Source organism: Capra hircus, chromosome 4 (assembly GCF_001704415.2).
Source record: "Capra hircus breed San Clemente chromosome 4, ASM170441v1, whole genome shotgun sequence".
Taxonomy (NCBI): Eukaryota; Metazoa; Chordata; class Mammalia; order Artiodactyla; family Bovidae; genus Capra; species Capra hircus.
In genome coordinates this window covers 54,359,311-54,377,840 of record NC_030811.1, presented here as the reverse complement: position 1 = coordinate 54,377,840, position 18,530 = coordinate 54,359,311, and the positions used below count along the sequence as shown (strand labels likewise).

Here is an 18,530-nt window from a genome sequence, read left to right as displayed (position 1 = left end):
TGTATGGGATCCTCAGACAACCACTTTTGCCTTCTTGCATTTCTTTTTCTTCAGGATGATTTTGGTCACCACCTCCTGTACAATGTTACAAACCTCCATCCATAGTTTGTCAGGCACTCTGTCTACCAGATCTAGTCCCTTGAATCTGTTCATCACCTCCACTTTATAATCATAAGAAATTTGATTTAGGTCATACCTGAATGGTCTGGTGGTTTGCCCAACTTTCTTCAATTTGAGCCTGAATTTTGCAATAAGAAGCTGATGATCTGAGCCACAGTCAGCTCCTAGACTTGTTTTTGCTGACTGTATAGCGTTTCTCCATCTTCAGCTACAAAGAATGTACTCAATCTGATTTCAGTATTGACCATCTGGTGTTGTCCATGTGTAGAGTCATCTCTTGTTTGTCAGAAGAGAGTGTTTGCTATGACCAGTGCGTTCTCTTGGCACAACTTTGTTAGCTTTTGCCCTGTTCATTTTGTACTCCAAGGCCAAACTTGGCTGTTACTCCAGGTATCTCTTCACTTCCTACTTTTGCATTCCAGTCTCCTGTGATGAAAGGACATATTCTTTTGGTGTTAATTCTAAAAGGTCTTATAGGTCTTCATAGAACTATTCAACTTTAGCTTCTTGGCATCCGTGGTTGGGGCATAGATTGGATTACTGTGATACCAAATGGTTTGCCTTGGAAATGAACCGAGATCATTCTGGCATTTTTGAGATTGCATCCAAGTACTGCATTTAAGAGTCTTCTGTTGACTATGAGGGCTACTGCATTCCTTCTAAGGGATTCTTGCCCACAGTAGCAGATATAATGGTCATCTGAGTTAAATTCACCCGTTCTCATGCATTTTACTTCTCTAGCCCCCAGGTGGCACATTGATTGCCACCCAATGGCCAATGATGGTTTTTCTCCCTCAACAAAGACCAGCAATGGGACAACCAGAGTGCCCAGCATGCCCTCCAGCTACATGGAGCAGCTGAAGGGCATGTTCTGCTAGTCAGGGCCTGACAAAACATGGTCTGCTGGAGAAGGGAACAGCAAACCACTTCAGTATTCTTGCCTTGAGAACCCCATGAACAGTATGAAAAGGCAAAAGGTGAGATATACATGAATTTGTGGCACTGCAAGATAAAGAACACTTCTATCACCCCAGGAATTTCTCTTATTCTTTACATTCAATTTCTCACTTCTATTCCCCCTACCCAGGAAACCACTGCTCTGATTTCTACAATCATGTGAATGAAATCATACACTCCATACTCTTTTGAGTCTTGTTTCTCTCAGCATAACATCTTTGATACTCATTCATATCATATTAATATTTCGTTCATATTTATTTTTCAATAAGGCACTACTATACATGGCTCCCCAATCTGCTCATCCACTCACCTGTAGTTGGCCTCTGTGGGAACAGCAAGCTACACTATCAGAACTGGCAGTGGAAGCCCCCTGTTTTAAAAAAACACCCACAAAACTGTCGGAACCTCTGAACCTTTTCAGAAGGCTGAGATCTAGAATGAGAAGTTACTAAACTGAAACTTATCACAGGCTCTTGATATGTATTTCAGATGTGTTTCCAGAAGGTGTCCATCAGTTTACATTCCTGGTATGAGAGTTCTTGCCTCACCATACTATCAAAACCATTTTTGCGTCTTATTTTCTGCTCTTTTCAAGCATGAAAATTGAATCTAATTGTTGAAAGGAATTCACGCTAAACCACTAGGTCCTGTAGTTACTTTGTTTCTGAGTTTATAGGATTATAGTGAGTTTACTTCTTTAACCCCCATCTCACTGACTTTCTGAGAAACTCTAATCTAAAAAGCCGGTTCACAATCTTTTCCGGCATCAGTATTTCTGGTGACCAAATGTCCATGAACTGCATTTCTCTGGAGTGTTCCATGATTTAGATTTGGTCTACCTGTGGATTCCAACAGGGCAGGATCAGCTTTCTTTGTTTCCTCTTTCACCATCCACACCTTGTTAAATTCCTGCTGAGTTGAGAGATCTTTGCAAATCTGGTTAAATTTCAAGCTAGTCTCCTTGCCAACTGGCTGACGTGTAATTTGTTGCTTTGCTTAGGTGGCCATAAATCAGGTTTTCTTAAGTTTCTGCCTTAGGCAGTAAGAGGCAGTGATGGCTATGGGCGATACTCTGAGGAAGGGCCGGGGAGGCACGTCAGTGGCTCTGTGGGAATCACGGGCTTGGAAGAGTTAGAAGCCAGGAGTGAAATGAGACCCACAGTGAAGATGTATGAGGATTGGGAGTGAAGGAATGAAGGCCCTGTGTAACACCCATTCCAAGCCTTGGGAAGAATGGAGCTGAGTTCAGCTGCTCAGTCATGTCCGACTCTTTGCGACCCCATGGACTGCAGCATGCTAGGCCTCCCTGTCCATCGCCAGCTCCTGGAGTTTACTCAGACTCATGTCCATTGAGTCAGTTGATGCCATCCAGCCATCTCATCCTCTGTCATCCCCTTCTCCTCCTGCCTTCAATCTTTCCCAGCATCATGGTGTGAAAAGACCCTGATTGACCAAGTGACAAGGCAGTTCCCTTTCCAGCTCTCTGATTTACCGTGATCTCAAAGAGAAAGTTTCATTCTTGTGCTACTGTGTCTTTAACACCTCTCGCATGCTTCTAAGAGAAAACAAGCCTCAGACCAAGAGCCTTTCTGGGCAACTTTGTTAAGCTGGAGTTCAATAGCACGGTTTTATTCTTTGGTGAATTTATTATTGTGTTACTTTTTTATTTAATGCAAGTGAGTGTTTTGGTTATAGTGGTAATATAAAATTTCCTTTAAAATTAGTCTGCTAGAGTTGTAAAATAAAGTCAATTTAAAGGAAAAAGTCAAGTACACAACTTTGCTTCTGAGACTCAATTATGGCCAAAAAATGTGACTGTCATGCCTGAATGACTAAGATTTGGAAAATAGTGTCCCAAAGGAAGAAGGTAACGAAGAGTGCTCTGAGATCCTACAGTTCTGTATTAAAACTTACTTTGTCCAATTTTATTCATTCATTCATTCATTTGTTCACCATGCAGCACAAGAGGGTTTTCAAAGAAACCTTTTTTTCTCTCTTTTTTTTTGACTTTGCAGATTCCAGAAAGAAATTGGAAATTGAAGATTTAAGGATAGAATGTTGTTTTACAGTATTCTCACTCACTTCAAACAACACATGCCAGAAACTTAAAAAGGTATTACTAACCACTAGTTTAAATAGACATTTAACATCATCAACTGGTATCCTTAAGGGAACTAATTTTCTAAAACTTTGGATCCCCTTAAGTGAGTCATAGAATTGACAACAGTAGAAAAAGCTGAATTAGAGTCTAATCAATCAGCATACTTTTAGTGGAATAGTAGCTAATCACTCATTTTTGTTCCTTCAAATTCCTTTTGATAAGAATCTCTTGCCTTTCTTGTTTAGAATGTTAGAATGTACTGTGTTTTGCTCAGTCAGGTTATGAAAGGGAAGAGTATTGCGTGGAGTCCCGATGAGAATCTCTGGAAGGCTTGCATCTCCCAACTTGAAGGTAAAAGATGATAAAATGCAAAACTGCAAGAAGAAGAAAAATGTGTCAAAGAGCAGGAGACTAGTTGTGGGAAAAATGTGAGAACCATGAGACCTGAATGTTAGCATAGGTGGGCTTGTGAGACATGCATGTTTGGAACTCTTATGAATTTTTTTCTTTAAGATCAACAAAAAATATTTAAAGCTATCTCCCTGGGATATATGAGGTTTAGATGAAAGACTAGTTCAAGGCTTTTCTGCTTTCAAGAGTGTGATCCATTTTCTATCCACAGGATGACTGGAAAATTAAGTGGCTGAGAGATCTTATTCTGGAGGGGGAAAACAAAGCAATCAGTACAATTCTGGGGTTGCACAGACAAACCCAAAGTATTTTCTTAATACGCAAATAAAAGAGCTTGGGCCCTACCAAGACAGGAAGCTCAGCACCTGTATGAGGTTTCTGAGGATTTCCAGGGAGCTGGTGTCTCCTGGTCATCCACCGCTTGGAACTCCACGTTGCCTCTCTCTGTCGCCCTCGTTCTGTCCCACTTCACTCCGGCGTGGCCATTGCCACGCCTTCATTCCCTCAGGTGCTGTTATGTAACCGGCTTGGCTGGAGATATAAGGAGAGCCGGGGCGGGGCTGTGCAGAGGACTGCAGCACAGCCCAGATCAGGCAGTGACGACGGACGTGCTGCTGTTCCCAGGCTCCTGGGCTCTGACTGCCACAGGAGAGCCGTAACTACCATGGATGCCTCGCCCCAGCGCACTCTCTCCGCAGGGCATTTTGCTCTCTCCCATCAGTTCCCACAACTCCTTGGCTCCAACTTCTGGCCCCTGTCCCCTCACAGGGCGTATAGAAACTTCTAATCCCTGTCAGCTAATTTGGAAAACATACATTTGCATCCTTATTCCAGTCTAGGATTGAGACATACATTTCCCCCCCAAACTTTAAACTTTTTATTTTGTATTGGGGTATAGCTGATTAACAATGTTGTGGTAGTTTCGGGTGAACAGTGAAAGGATTCAGCCATTCATGTATGTATGTACCCATTCTCCCCTAAACCCCTCTCCCATCCAGGTTGGCACATAACATTGAATAGAGTTCTGTGGAGGCACACTTTTTTTAAAAAAGTGATAATAATTAAGTTTTGCTAAACAAAAGCATTGTCTACCTCTGGTCATCTACCCCACTGATGTAACCCACAAGCAGACACAACTAAATAATGATTTTTTTTTTTACTGTAATGCATCTCAGATCAATATCTTCAGCATGACTCCTTCTTGCTTTTGTTATTCAGTTGCTCAGTCATGTCCAGCTCTTTGCGACACCATGGCCTACAGCACACCAGGCTTCCCTGTCTTTGACTATCTCCCAGAGTTTGCCCAAACTCATATCCATTGAGTCAATGATGCCATCCAACCATCTCATCCTCTGTTGTCCCCTTCTCCTACTCCCCTCAATAATTTCCAGCGTCAGGGTCTTTCCCAATGAATTGGCTCTTGGCATCAGGTGGCCAAATTATTGGAGCTTCAACTTCAGCATCAGTCTTTCCAGTAAATATTCAGGATTGATTTCCTTTAGGATTGACTGCTTTGAGCTCCTTGCAGTCCAAGGGACTCTCAGGAGTCTTCTCCAACACCACAGTTCAAAAGCTTCAATTCTTTGGTGCTCAGACTTCTTTATGGTCCAACTCTCACATCCATACATGACTACTGGAAAAACCATAGCTTTGACCAGATGGACCTTTGTTGGCAAAGTAACATCTCTGTATTTTAATATGCTATTCCTGCTCTGGCTTAAAACTCAACATGCAGAAAACGAAGATCATGGCATCTGGTCCCATCACTTCATGGGAAATAGATGGGGAAACAGTGGAAACAGTGTCAGACTTTATTTTTTGGGGCTCCAAAATCACTGCAGATGGTGACTGCAGCCATGAAATTAAAAGATGCTTACTCCTTGGAAGAAAAGTTATGACCAACCTAGACAGCATATTCGAAAGCTGGAGTTGGTGATGGACAGGGAGGCCTGGCATGCTGCAATTCATGGGGTCACAAAGAGTCGGACATGACTGAGCAACTGAACTGAACTGATTCCTGCTCTAAATAGAGAAATTCCAGGACCAAAGAAAGGTGGGGGATGGTGGGGTGGGGAAACCTTTCCCGTGGCTTTGGCTTTGTTGGTGATTTCATTTGTTTCTACAGGCGCTGTGCGGAGAGGCTGGCCCTGGGTCCTGATTGCCCTTCTGCCAGAAAGACACAGGCAGCCAAAGATGAGTTTGGGGAAAGCAGCCGCTTGCTGCTTTAACCATGGAAAAGCACGGCCGCAGTGAGATGGAAATGGTCCCATCAGAGCCTCACTCCTTCATCAAGTTGTTGAAAGTCAACCGGGAGCATCTGGTCACTCACATCCGAAACACTCAGTGTCTGCTGGACAACTTGCTGCAGAATGACTACTTCTCCACTGAAGATGCAGAGATCGTGTGTGCCTGCCCCACGCAGCCCGACAAGGTGCTGGTGACGGGGAGGCCAGCTCTGGTGGCCAGATGGGGTGAAGAGCTTAGAGAGTTCAGTACATTGGGTGATTATTTACAGAACAGAAATTACATATTTCATTTCTGTGATCATGACACAGCAAACTCCTCTGATCCCCTCCATTCTCCTTGCTGTGTGTACTGGTTCTCAGACAACTCATTTTCCAATTCACTTTAAATTAGTGAATTCTTTAGAAAGAAAGCATGCATGAAATGCTAGCCATGCTACCCCCTTCCGTGCCTGTTAAACCCTGAAGAGCTGCTCACTGCTGGGTACGGCTCTGAGAATGGCCCTCATTTCTGATTGAGGAATAGCTGCGTTTTAGCCCAGGTCCACAGTAAAGACTTTCTTACACTTCACTGTGGAAAGTCTTCCCAGCCCTTGGTTTCACTTTAACTTTGTGTCATGTTCAGAAAAATAGAATGGAGGGACCAAAACCTCCTTCTTGGGGAGAGGAGTGACAGAATTCATTTGTAACATGATCCTGCCGGGGCTTCCCTGGTGGCTCAGTTGGTAAAGAATCTTCCTGCAGTGCAGGAGATCCCAGTCCCATCCCTGGATCAAGAAGATCCCCTGGAGAAGGAAATGGCAACCCACTCCAGTGTTCTTGCCTGGGAAATCCCATGGACAGAGGACAGACGAGCCTGGTGGGCTGTAGTCCATGGAGTTGCAAGAGTCGGACATGACTTAGTGACTAAACCACCAGCAGCACTTTTCTGACCTGTTGGGCTCAGAAAAGACCAGAAAGGTTTCTGAGAAAAGCACAAAAGAACACTGTGGTGATTTTTTTCCCTTGAATTTTTAATACGACAGAAAACTTTCTGAAGGTACATCTTAGACAGAAGTCTGCTGTCCATTTGCTGTTTGGCCCAGCACCCACCTCATTATGCCTAATGGCTGATTTTCTGCCCTCAGCTCTTGTTCCCAGAGAGCAGTAGTGTTAGGTTAAGAGGGAAAAGAAGAGCTGGGAAAAGGAAATTCCAGGGGTGGGCCTGACCCCAGTTGTGAGTCTGACCTTTTTATTTTTAGGCTCGTGGAAGCCTCTGTTTTCCTAGAGCCATGCGGTTTGTTTCTTGCTCAGGAGGTCCATTTCAGGCTGTAGCATCTCACACTGGCTGTGTGGACAGTCAAGCTCGAGGCTGTAAGAGCTCAGGGCCCTGCATGTGGGCCCCTCTGGGGGGTGAACAACCCTAGCACTGGCCCTCACCCTCCTGCTTGCACCCCGCTAGGTCCGCAGAATTCTGGACCTGGTACAGAGCAAGGGCGAGGAGGTGTCCGAGTTCTTCCTCCACGTGATCCAGCAACTCGCAGACGCTTATGTGGATCTCAGGCCTTGGCTGTCAGAGATTGGCTTCTCCCCTTCGCCACTCATTCAGAGCAAAGCTGTTGTCAACACTGACCCAGGTACGAGGGAGCCACCCAGGAGGCAAGGCCCCCGGGGCTTGGAAATGTTCTCTGTGCAGGCCCAGCAGGGGATAAAGGTAGGGTCCACCTTGACCAGCCCTGCCCTCCACCCCAGGCAGCAGGCTCTGCTGCTGTGTTCCTTTTAGAAAAAGAGAGCTGGGTCCCTGTCACCCTTTTGCAGCCCAAGGGACTGTGATTGAACTGCCCACGTGTAGCTGGTCTGGTTTATGTAAGGGCCTATGGAGGTATCGGGATGACTTCTGTTTGAACCCCTTGCTGGCTTCCTATTCTGAGGTATCTAGACATTTTAGTGGTTGTACAAATTCAAGGTTGTATTTTTTTTCCTGCTTAAAAATCTTACCAAATTTGATTCTAGGCGAAGAATTCTTCTATCACTCCTGACTGCCAGTCCTTATTTCCAAAACATCATGCCCACCCCACCCCCACCTTGCCCTTTAGTTAAATGATTAGTTCTGTAGGTATTTATGATGTGCTCACCATGTGCTAAGGCTGGGGGTGCTGGATGCCAGGGGTCCAGTGGGGAGCAGACCCAGATATGGTTCCTGCCTTCAGGGAGCTCAGAGGTTAATGCAGGAAACTGGTAGTAACACGGATGTATATTTGCAAATAGTGATAAGGAGCACAGCAGTCCAAGGTGCTGAGAGAGCACGTAATTGGAGCCACAGTCTGGTCTGAGGACCAGGGAATCTTCTTTCCACGCCTGTGGTCACTCCACAGCTGTTGGCAACATACCAGCACCGAGCTTCCAAACTCTTGAGTTTCAAAGAATCCAGTTTGACCTTGAAAACAGAAGCATAGGATCATGTTCCAGACTGTCAGGTGTGTATTTGGGAGAAACTAGACCTAGAGACAGTGTCAGGGCCAAGCTTTTGCTTCTGAGGTCCCAACACTTAAGCACCAGCCATTGCTAGCTTCTTAGTCTCAGTGCTCCTGCTCACCTCACTTCTGTTATTTTTGTTGTTGTTCAGTTGCTAAGTCGTGTCTGACTATGTGACCCCATGGACTGCAGCACACCAGGCTCCTCTGTCCTCCATTCTCTCCCATAGTTTGCTCAAATTCATGTCCATTGTGTCAGTGATGGCATCCAGTCATCTCATCCTCTGTGGCCCCCTTCTCCTCCTGCCTTCAATCTTCCCCAGCATCAGGATCTTTTCCAGTGAGTCAGAGATTCACATCAGGTAGCCAAAGTATTGAAGCTTCAGCATCAGTCCTTTCAATGAATATTCAGGGTTGATTTCCTTTAGATTTACTAGTTTGATTTCCTTGCTTTCCAAGGGACTCTCAAGAGTCTTCTCCAATACCACAGTTCAAAAGCATTAATTCTTTGGTGCTCAGCCTTCTATATGGTCCAACTCTCACATCCAGGTGGATCTATATATGACTACTGGAAAAAACATAGCTTTGACTATACAGACCTTTGTCAGCAAAGTGATGTCTCTGCTTTTTAATATGCTGTCTAGGTTTGTTATCTTCCCCTATGAAAAAAGGAAAATATTCCTTTGATAAAGAGTTTTCTAAAAGGACTTTACTCCATTGGGCCCTTTACCTAGCTACTGTAACAGATTTTAAAGTATAATTCAGTCTATAAGAAGCCAGATGCAAAAGGCTGAACATTGTATGAATCCATTTGTAGGAAATGTCCAGAAAGGGCAAATTCATGGAGAGAGAAAGCAGACCAACAGTTTCCCAGGGCCAAGGTGAGACAGAGATAGTCGGCAAATGCACTTATGGTGGATATTGTACCCCTGGATTATAGCAGTGTTTGTGTAAATCTCAAAATTTACTAAAAATAATTGTAAACCTGTTGTAAAATAGGTGAATTTACAGTCTGTACATTTTTCCTTACTAAAACCTAGAAAATTAGGATTTACTTCACAAATGTTAAGCAGAGAACCAAGTTGATAGGAGAGGGTTGTAGATGAATCTGGAAATATGCACGTGTCCAATTTTTATTGTTATCATTAAAATCCCAAAAGTATTTCAAAGGAATTTATGGACTACCCCCCCCCCCCTTTTTTTTTTTTTGCCTGGAATAAGGCCATTTTGTAGCTTGGTTCTGCAGAGTGGCACCCATGTCTTCATGTTAAATCATGTACCCGCCTATGGGCAATCCCAGGGCTCCCCCTAGGGCATGTGCTAAGCATCAGTGATTCCCCAGGCCTCAGCTGTGGAACCAGGACTGCTGTGCTCTGTGGAGTCCTTTATTTACTCAGTTACAGTGAGGCACAGCCCCTTTGTAGTCCATGTTAATATCAAACATATCATCACAAAAAGTTTGGCATTGGGTTTTATGAGACTATTTAAGAGCAGTGTAATAAGCACAAGAAGTTTGGGGACAGTTTGTTCCTCAAGTACAAGTTTCAGTGCAGACTGGCCTGAGCTGTTTGAGTGGAACACTTGGGGTGGGCTGGAGCAGCAGAGCCACGTAGCCTAGCCCTCTATTTTGAAGGGGCTTCAGCTTTTAGCTGGTGTTCAATGATGACTTGTGCAGAGGAGTAGGGAGCCTGAATCAGACACTGATCCCAGTTGGGTTCTGCCCCTGCTGGCTGGCTAAATTTGAGGTCAGGCAGAGGGGTGGAGGCCAGAGGACCAGGGGATTCTGGACTGCTAGCTCTCTGTATTTGAGGAGTCCTTGCACCTGGACTCAGTGTCTAGGCTGTGGGTTTGTCTGTGTACTTGTTTCTTCACCTGAGACCTCCCATTGGATACCCTTTCCACCTGTGTCTCTTTCTCAACCTTCTTCCACCTGTCACCCCCCGGCTCTCCCTGCAGTGAGCAGATACAGCCAGAAGCTGCAGCAGCAACTGGGCCAGGACTCCAAGTTCATTCTGTGCTATGCTCAGAAGGAGGAGCTGCTGTTGGAGCAGATGTACACGGACACGGTGGTGGAGCTTGTCAACTTCAGCAACGAGAGCCTGGGCAGCCTGGACAGCCTGGCCTGCCTCCTGGACGCAACCACGGGCGTCCTCAACGAGCAGGGTGAGATCATCTTCGTGTTTGGCGATGCAGGCATGGGCAAGTCCATGCTGCTGCAGCGGCTGCAGAGCCTCTGGGCAGCGGGCCAGCTGGACCCAGGGATCAAGTTCTTCTTCCACTTCCGCTGCCGCACCCTCAGCTGCTTCAAGAAGAGCGCGGCACTGTGTCTGCAGGACCTGCTCTTCAAGCATTACTGCTACCCAGAGCAGGACCCCGGGGAGGTTTTTGCCTTCCTGCTGCGCTTTCCCCACACAGCCCTCTTCACCTTCGACGGCCTGGACGAGCTGCACTCAGACTTCGACCTGAGCAGCGAGCCCGACACCTCCTCCCCTTGGGAGCCCGCCCACCCGCTGGCCCTGCTGGCCAGTCTGCTCAGTGGGAAGCTGCTCAAAGGGGCGCGCAAGCTGCTCACGGCCCGCACGGGCGTCGAGGTCCCGCGACATCTCCTCTGGAAGAAGGCGCTCCTGCGCGGCTTCTCCCCCAGCCACCTGCGCGCCTACACTGGGAGGATGTTCCCCGAGCGCGCTGTGCGCCAGCGCCTGCTGGATCAACTGGAGGCCAACCCCAACCTCTGCAGCCTGTGCGCGGTGCCCCTCTTCTGCTGGATCATCTTCCGGTGCTTCCAGCACTTCCACGACACCTTTGAGAGCTCCCCGCAGCTCCCTGATCTCACGGTGACGCTGACTGACATCTTCCTGTTGGTCACCGAGGTCCACCTGAACAGGACGCAGCCCACCAGCCTGGTGCAGCAGAACACTCGGAGCCAGACGGAGACCCTCCGCGCCGGCCGGGACACCCTGTGCTCGCTGGGCCGGGTGGCTCACAGGGGCATGGAGAAGAGCCTCTTTGTCTTCAACCAGGACGAGGTGCAGGCGTCCGAGGTGCGGGAGGGGGACCTGCAGCTGGGCTTCCTTCGGACCGTGCCGGAGCTGGGCCTCGGAGAGGAACAGCAGTCCTATGAGTTCTTCCACCTAACCCTCCAGGCCTTCTTTGCTGCCCTGTTTCTAGTGGTGGACGACAAGGTAGGCACTAGGGAGCTGCTCAGGTTCTTCCAGGAGTGGACTCCTCCCGAGGAGGCTGTGGCCACATCGACCTGTTTTCCTCCTTTTCTCCCCGTCCAGTGTCTGGGGGGCCGTGGCCTGCATGGGGAAGACCCCTTCAAGAACAAGGATCACTTTCATTTCACCAACCTCTTCCTGTGCGGGCTGTTGTCCAAAGGCAAACAGAAACTCCTGCGACACCTGGTGCCCACAGCTGCCCTGCGGCGAAAACGCAAGGCCCTGTGGACTCACCTGTTCGCCAGCCTGCGCTCCCACCTGAAGAACCTGCCCCGGGTGCAGTCTGGGGGCTTCAGCCAGGTGCAGGCCCTGCCTACCTTTATCTGGATGTTGCGCTGCATCTTTGAGACGCAGAGTGAGAAGGCGGGGCAGCTGGCAGCCAGGGGCATCTGTGCCAACTACCTCAAGCTGACCTTCTGCAACGCCTGCTCGGCTGACTGCAGTGCCCTCTCCTTCGTCCTGCATCACTTGCGCAAGCGGCTGGCGCTCGACCTGGACAACAACAACCTCAACGACTTCGGCGTGCGTGAACTGCAGCCATGCTTCAGCCGCCTCACTGTCATCAGGTGAAGCCACCAGGTTCAGGGAGCGGTTGGCAGGGCTGGGGTCAGGTGTCAGACCCAAGGACTAGGATCCTGGAGCTGGATTTCCTGGGTTATCCTGGGACTCATGACCACTGATCTGGGAGCATCCGGACCTTCTCTGTCTCAGGGTGAAAGTGAAAGTCGTTCAGTCCTGTCCAACTCTTTGGGACGCCATGGACTATATAGTCCATGGAATTCTCCAGGCCAGAAAACTGGAGTGGGTAGCCTCTCCCTTCTCCAGGGGATCTCCCCAACCCAGGGATTGAACCCAAGTTTCCCGTGTTGCAGGCAGATTCTTTACCAGCTAAGCCACAGGGGAAGCCCACTCTGTCTCAGGGTGGTAGAAGGTAATGAGCAAAGCTTCCAAGTTAGATGGATGTGAATTGGCCCTAACTGGGTGTCCTTGAGCAAGTTGCTTAACTTCTTTGAGGTTTCAGTGTCCTCATTCAGAAAAAGGAGTTTCTTATATCCTAGCAATTACAGTAATAGCAATCAGCATTTATTGAGAATGAGTAAAGGGCTTTACAAATATTACCTGGCTTAATCCTCTTAACATCTCTGTAAGAGTTGTTCAGTCGCTCAGTTGTGTCCAACTCTGCGACCCCATGGACTGCAGCACACTAGATCTCTATTTTGGCAAATGAGGAAGCAGAGGCACAGAGAAGTTGCTCAAGGTCGCACATAGGGGCTGTGGTGGAGCCAGAATCAAAGAACCTACCTTTTCAGATTTATGTGAGGCTCAGAGATAACCCGTGAAAAGTTTCTGACACGTGAAAAATTTTATAAAGGCAAAAAAAGACGACTTTATGGTTATTAGCGTTAATTTCTACCAAAAAAGCTGGCAACCCTGAGCAGCAAAGGATCTCAGTAAAGAATGCTGACTCTTAGTTTCCTGTTCGATGGTTTCGAGGAAAGAAAAGCCAGTCAGTCTTCTTTCTTCTATTAGCATCTTGTGTTAAATACGCCTTGTAAATCTCTACGGGGGGTTTCAGTTCTCTACTACTTGGCTCATGCATTCCTGAAGAGCAGCAGGGATTTGGAACTGATTCCAGGTACCAGTTAGACCAGCACCAGAGTGTACATTGTGCAGGGATGGGTGGATGTAGGGAGCCCAAGCCTATGCTGGCCTGGGAATTGGGAAGTCTGGAATCTGTTCTCTGAGCTCTCAGCCAGCAACTCTCTGTATGCAGCCTCAGGCAACGCCACACTCAGTGCCTCCCCGTGCCCATTTCATAAGGTGGAAATGATGCACCAGTCTGATGGTCCCGTAGTTTGCCTCCAGACAGCAAAAGACAAAACAGGAAGAAATGGACCACCCTAAGGAAGCACGTTGAGCTCCCTGAGGGCATCAGTGAGGATTAGTTTTGGCCAAGAGTTAGAGAAAACTCACAATACTGGTGGACTTTCCAGGTGGTGCTAGTGGTGAAGAATGCTCCTGTCAATGCAGGAGACACAAGAGACGCAGTTTCCATCCCTTAGTTGGGAAGAGCCTTTGGAGTAGGAAATGGCAACCCACTCCAGTATTCATGCCTGGAAAATCCCATGGACAGAGGAGTCTGGCGGACTACAGTCCTTGGGCCTGCAGAGAGTCGAGCATGACTGAGCACCAAGCACCACCAAAATACTGATGGCTTAGATAAGTTATCGGCTTATTTGTTTCTCATGAAAAAGTTTAAAGGAGGGCAGCTTAGACCTTCTTTGAGGTCTCCATGACCACCAGCCTTGGCTGTCTTTTGCCTTACTGCTCTGTTGTCCTCCCTATCTGACTGCCAAGTCCTGGCCCAAAACGGCTGCTTAAGCTCCAGCCATTCAGTTGACATTCTAGTCACCAAGAGGAACAAAAGGCAAAGGACAAACCCCATTCTTCTTTTGGTAAATTTATTTTATTGAAGTATAGTTGATTTACAATGTTGTATGCATTTCTGCTGTATAGCAAAGTGATTCATTGATTCAAATTGATTCAGTTACATATTTTTTTCATATTCTTTTTTCCATTATGGTTTATCACAGGATATTGAATATAGTTCCCTGTGCTATAGAATAGAACCTTGTTGTTTATCCATTATGTGTATTAATATAATAGTGGTATCTGCTAATCCCAAATTCCCAATCCATCCCTACCCGATCCCACCCTTCCCCTTGGCAACCATAAGTCTCTCCTCTATGTCTGTGAGTCTGTTTCACAGATAAGTTCATTCTGTCATATTTTAGATGCCACACATAAGTGATATCATATGGTATTTGTCTCTTTCTGACATTTCATTTAGTGTGATAATCTCTAGTTGCACATGTTGCTGAAAATGGAATTATTTCATTCTTTTTTATGGCTGAGTAGGAGAAGGCAATGGCACCCCACTCCAGTACTCTTGCCTGGAAAATCCCATGGATGGAGGAGCCTGGTGCGCTGCAGTCCATGGGGTCGCTAAGAGTTGGACACGACTGAGCGACTTCACTTTCACTTTTCACTTTCATGTATTGGAGAAGGAAATGGCAACCCACTCTGGTGGGCTGCTTAGTCCAGTCGATGGGGTGACATAAAGTTGGACACGACGGAAGCGACTTAGCAGCAGCAGCAGCAGCAGCATTCCATTGTATTTGTACCACATCTTTATTCATTTATCTGTTGATGGACATTCAGGTTGTTTCCAAGTCTTGACTGTTGTGAATAGTGCTGCTCTGAACATAGGGACATATTTTTAATTATAGTTTAGGACGCATCCCAGTCTTTTAAGAAAACTTCTCAGCCACTGCTAATGAGAATTCTGCTTAGATTTCACTGGGCAGAAGTTAATCATGTGTGCCCAGCTAAAAAATGGGGGATTCTGTTTCTAAGTAAGCATGAATATTGGGAGTGACTAGTGGGCTCTGGGATAGTCCTGCAGTGTTTGTACACGCTGTGCCCCATCACCAAGGTGAGTAACACGAGTGGGAAGGGTCCAGAGTGTCTGATATGATCATTCTGATAGGGCTAAAGATCAAGTTTTTACTGCTTTAGCCTCGTTTTAATCACAGAGGGGCTTGTGGCTCAGTTTGGCCCAAGGCTTGTGTTTTAGATAAAGTCTTACTGGAACAGAGTCTCACTCATTTATTTACATATTGACTGCTTCATTCTGCAGAGCTGAGTGGTTACAATAGAGATCAGATGGCTCTCAGAGCCTAAAAATTTTCTATCTGACCCTTTATAGAAAATAATTGCAGAGCTCTGGTCTGTTGTCTCACCCACTCCTGACCCTCACCTCGTCCCTTACACTCCTCCATTTCTGAGCTTTATTCCATCCCTCAATTCAGTTCACTCACTCAGTCGTGTCCGACTCTTTGCAACCCCATGAACCGCAGCACGCCAGGTTTTCCCTGTCCAACACCAATTCCCGGAGTTTACCCAAACATGTCCATTGAGTTGGTGATGCCATTCAACCATCTCATCCTCTGTCATCCCCTTCTTCTCCTGACTTCAGTCTTTCCCAGCATCAAGGTCTTTTCAAATGAGTTACCTCTTCACATCAGGTGGCTAAAGGATTGGAGTTTCAGCCTCAGCATCAGTGCTTCCAATGAACACCCAGGACTGATCTCCCTTAGGATGGACCAGTCCAAGGGACTTGTAGTCCAAGGGACTCTCAAGAGTCTTCTCCAACACCACAGTTCAAAAGCATCAGTTCTTCGGCGCTCAGCTTTCTTTACATTCCAACTCTCACATCCATACGTGACTACTGGAAAAACCATAGCCTTGACTAGACGGACCTTTGTTGACAAAGTAACGTCTCTGCTTTTGAATATGCTGTCTAGATTGGTCCTAACTTATCTTCCAAGGAGTAAGCGTCTTTTAATTCCATGGCTGTGATCACCATCTGCAGTGATTTTGGAGCCCCCCAAAATAAAGTCAGCCACTGTTTCCCCTTCTATTTGCCATGAATTGATGGAGCTGGATGCCATGATCTTAGTTTTCTGAATGTTGAGCTTTAAGCCAACTTTTTCACTTTCCTCTTGCACTTTCATCAAGAGGGTCTTTAGTTCTTCTTTCTGCCATAAGGGTGGTGTCATCTGCATATCTGAGGTTATTGATGTTTCTCCTGGCAATCTTGATTCCAGCTTGTGCTTCTTCCAGCCCAGCGTTTCTCATTATGTACTCTGCATATAAGTTAAATAAGCAGAGTGACAATGTACAGCCTTGACGTTCTCCTTTCCTATTTGGAACCAGCCTGTTGTTCCATGTCCAGTTCTAACTGTTGCTTCCTGACCTGCATATAGGTTTCTCAAGAGGCAGGTCAGGTGGTCTGGTATTCCCATCTCTTCCAGAATTTTCCACAGTTTATTGTGATCCACACAGTCAAAGGCTTTGGCATAGTCAATAAAGCAGAAATAGATGTTTTTCTGGAACTCTCTTGCTTTTTTGATGATCCAGCAGATGTTGGCAAGTTGATCTCTGGTTCCTCTGCCTTTTCTAAAACCAGCTGGAACATCAGGAAGTTCACGGTTCCCATATTGCTGAAGCCTGGCTTGGAGAATTTTGAGCATTACTTTGCTAGTGTGTGAGATGAGTGCAATTGTGCAGTAGTTTGAGCATTCTTTGGCATTGCTTTTCTTTGGGACTGAAATGAAAACTGACCTTTTCCAGTCCTGTGGCCACTGCTGAGTTTTCCAAATTTGCTGGTATATTGAGTGTAGCACTTTCACAGCATCATCTTTTAGGATTTGAAATAGCTCAACTGGAATTCCATCACCTCCACTAGCTTTGTTCTTAGTGATGCTTTCTAAGGCCCACTTGACTTCACATTCCAGGGTGTCTGGCTCTAGGTGAGTGATCATACATTGTGATTATCTGGGTCATGAAGATCTTTTTTGTACAGTTCTTTTGTGTATTCTTACCACGTCTTCTTAATATCTTCTGCTTCTGTTAGGTCCCTACCATTTCTGTCCTTTATTGAGCCCATCTTTGCATGAAATGTTCCCTTGGTATCTCTAATTTTCTTGAAGAGATCTCTAGTCTCTCACATTCTATTGTTTTCCTCTATTTCTTTGCATTGATTGCTGAGGAAGGCTTTCTTATCTCTCATTGGTATTCTTTGGAACTCTGCATTCAAATGAGTATATCTTTCCTTTTCTCCATTCCATCCCTCAGACTCATCTAAATGAAGGGGTGGAGGGTTGAGAAGATCAGGGCCGTTTGTTATAGAGATTCCTTGGTAGTAAAACAAAAAGTTCTCCATTTTGGCCAAATCATAATATCCGGCTAATATAGCACTTTTGAAGAGCAATTTCAGTGTGCAGCTGGCCCTTGTCCAAGAGCCATCCGTCATCCCAAGGCGCTCTTTTTTTGCCCCCTCTCAAAGCTTGGCCTGCTGCAAGCAGCACTGGCATTAAAGAGGAATGGGAGAGTGTGGCTGCCAAGGCCTGCCTTGTTCGACTGTTTCGCCCTTGCCATTGAACTTCCCACACAGAACCACACCACAGGAGCTGTCTCCCTTGACTAGCCTTTTTGGTGGCAAGGCAGGTGTAGCACGTGCATTTCCAGATGGAAAGGCTCTTGGCATTTTGGGTGGGACAGTCCACGTGGGGACTGTCCTGCCTTTTGCAGGACCCCTAAACTCTGGCCCCACTTGGGATATGATGGAACATCCTCTCCCCTAGCCTCATAACCACTAAATGCAGCTCCATATGCTTCCAAATCCCATAGCCCCTTGTGAACAGTGAGAGCCACATTGACACAGAGGCCCTTGGCAAATGCAGGATATCAGAGGGGGCTGGCCACATGTGTCCTTCAGGTGCCCCTCGTAGCCCTTGTGTTGAACCAGAGCTGTGCTGTAGCCTTGTCAATGGGCTGATTCTGGTGGGTCTCTTAGCCCCCATGAAGACCAGGTACTATAGGGGCCATTTGACTGGCTACTATGGCCATTCTCTCTGGGGGCATTTATAGCTGGGAAAACTCCAGGACCTATAAGCTTCAGAACCTTGTGGAATTAATGTTCTTTCAGAGTGAGAAGCTGCTCTGACTCTTAAATTTCTTTACTGTTTTTTTCAGACTCAGTGTGAACCAGATCACTGACAGTGGGGTGAAGGTGCTATATGAAGAGCTGACCAAATACAAAATTCTGACATTTTTAGGGTATGTATTTCTCAAGAACACTGGGACAGCTATGTAGTAAGAATAGAGAGTAGCAGGAAATTGCCCTTCTTATGGATCACTGGATGGTTGAGACTGATGGCCCCGGACACCAGCAAAAGCACCGGACTGGGAGCCAGGAATCCTGGGTTCTGCTTTTGGCTCAGCCAGCAGCTCACTCTTTGAGAAAGTCAGGAAATCTCACTGAACCCAGCCCTCTCATCCCCCTTGTATAATTGGGATCCTAATATAGGGATATAGTTTCACAGGTGGTGATTGAGAGATGTAATGGCTACATACCTGGGGATATGTTTTATGAACGTGAGAATACTGTTTATGTGGT

At 46.6% G+C, this 18,530-nt stretch overlaps 1 protein-coding gene across 6 annotated transcripts in view; it reads left to right on the top strand.

Moving 5' to 3' along the window:
- Positions 1-18,530, top strand: part of NOD1 (nucleotide binding oligomerization domain containing 1) — a 91,806-nt gene that overhangs the window by 46,392 nt on the left and 26,884 nt on the right. For 2 of the 6 annotated variants that reach the window (XM_005679253.3, XM_013963362.2), the window contains exons 2-7: positions 3,096-3,193; positions 3,456-3,532; positions 5,718-6,023; positions 7,277-7,451; positions 10,245-12,072; positions 18,107-18,190. In XM_005679253.3, the coding sequence (XP_005679310.2) occupies positions 5,823-6,023; positions 7,277-7,451; positions 10,245-12,072; positions 18,107-18,190 (2,288 nt within the window). In that variant the 5' untranslated portion in view covers positions 3,096-3,193; positions 3,456-3,532; positions 5,718-5,822. Of the gene's footprint in view, positions 1-3,095; positions 3,194-3,455; positions 3,533-5,717; positions 6,024-7,276; positions 7,452-10,244; positions 12,073-18,106; positions 18,191-18,530 lie in introns of those variants that run through there. The other 4 variants (XM_005679254.3, XM_005679252.3, XM_018047107.1 and 1 more) reach the window with 4 other exon arrangements.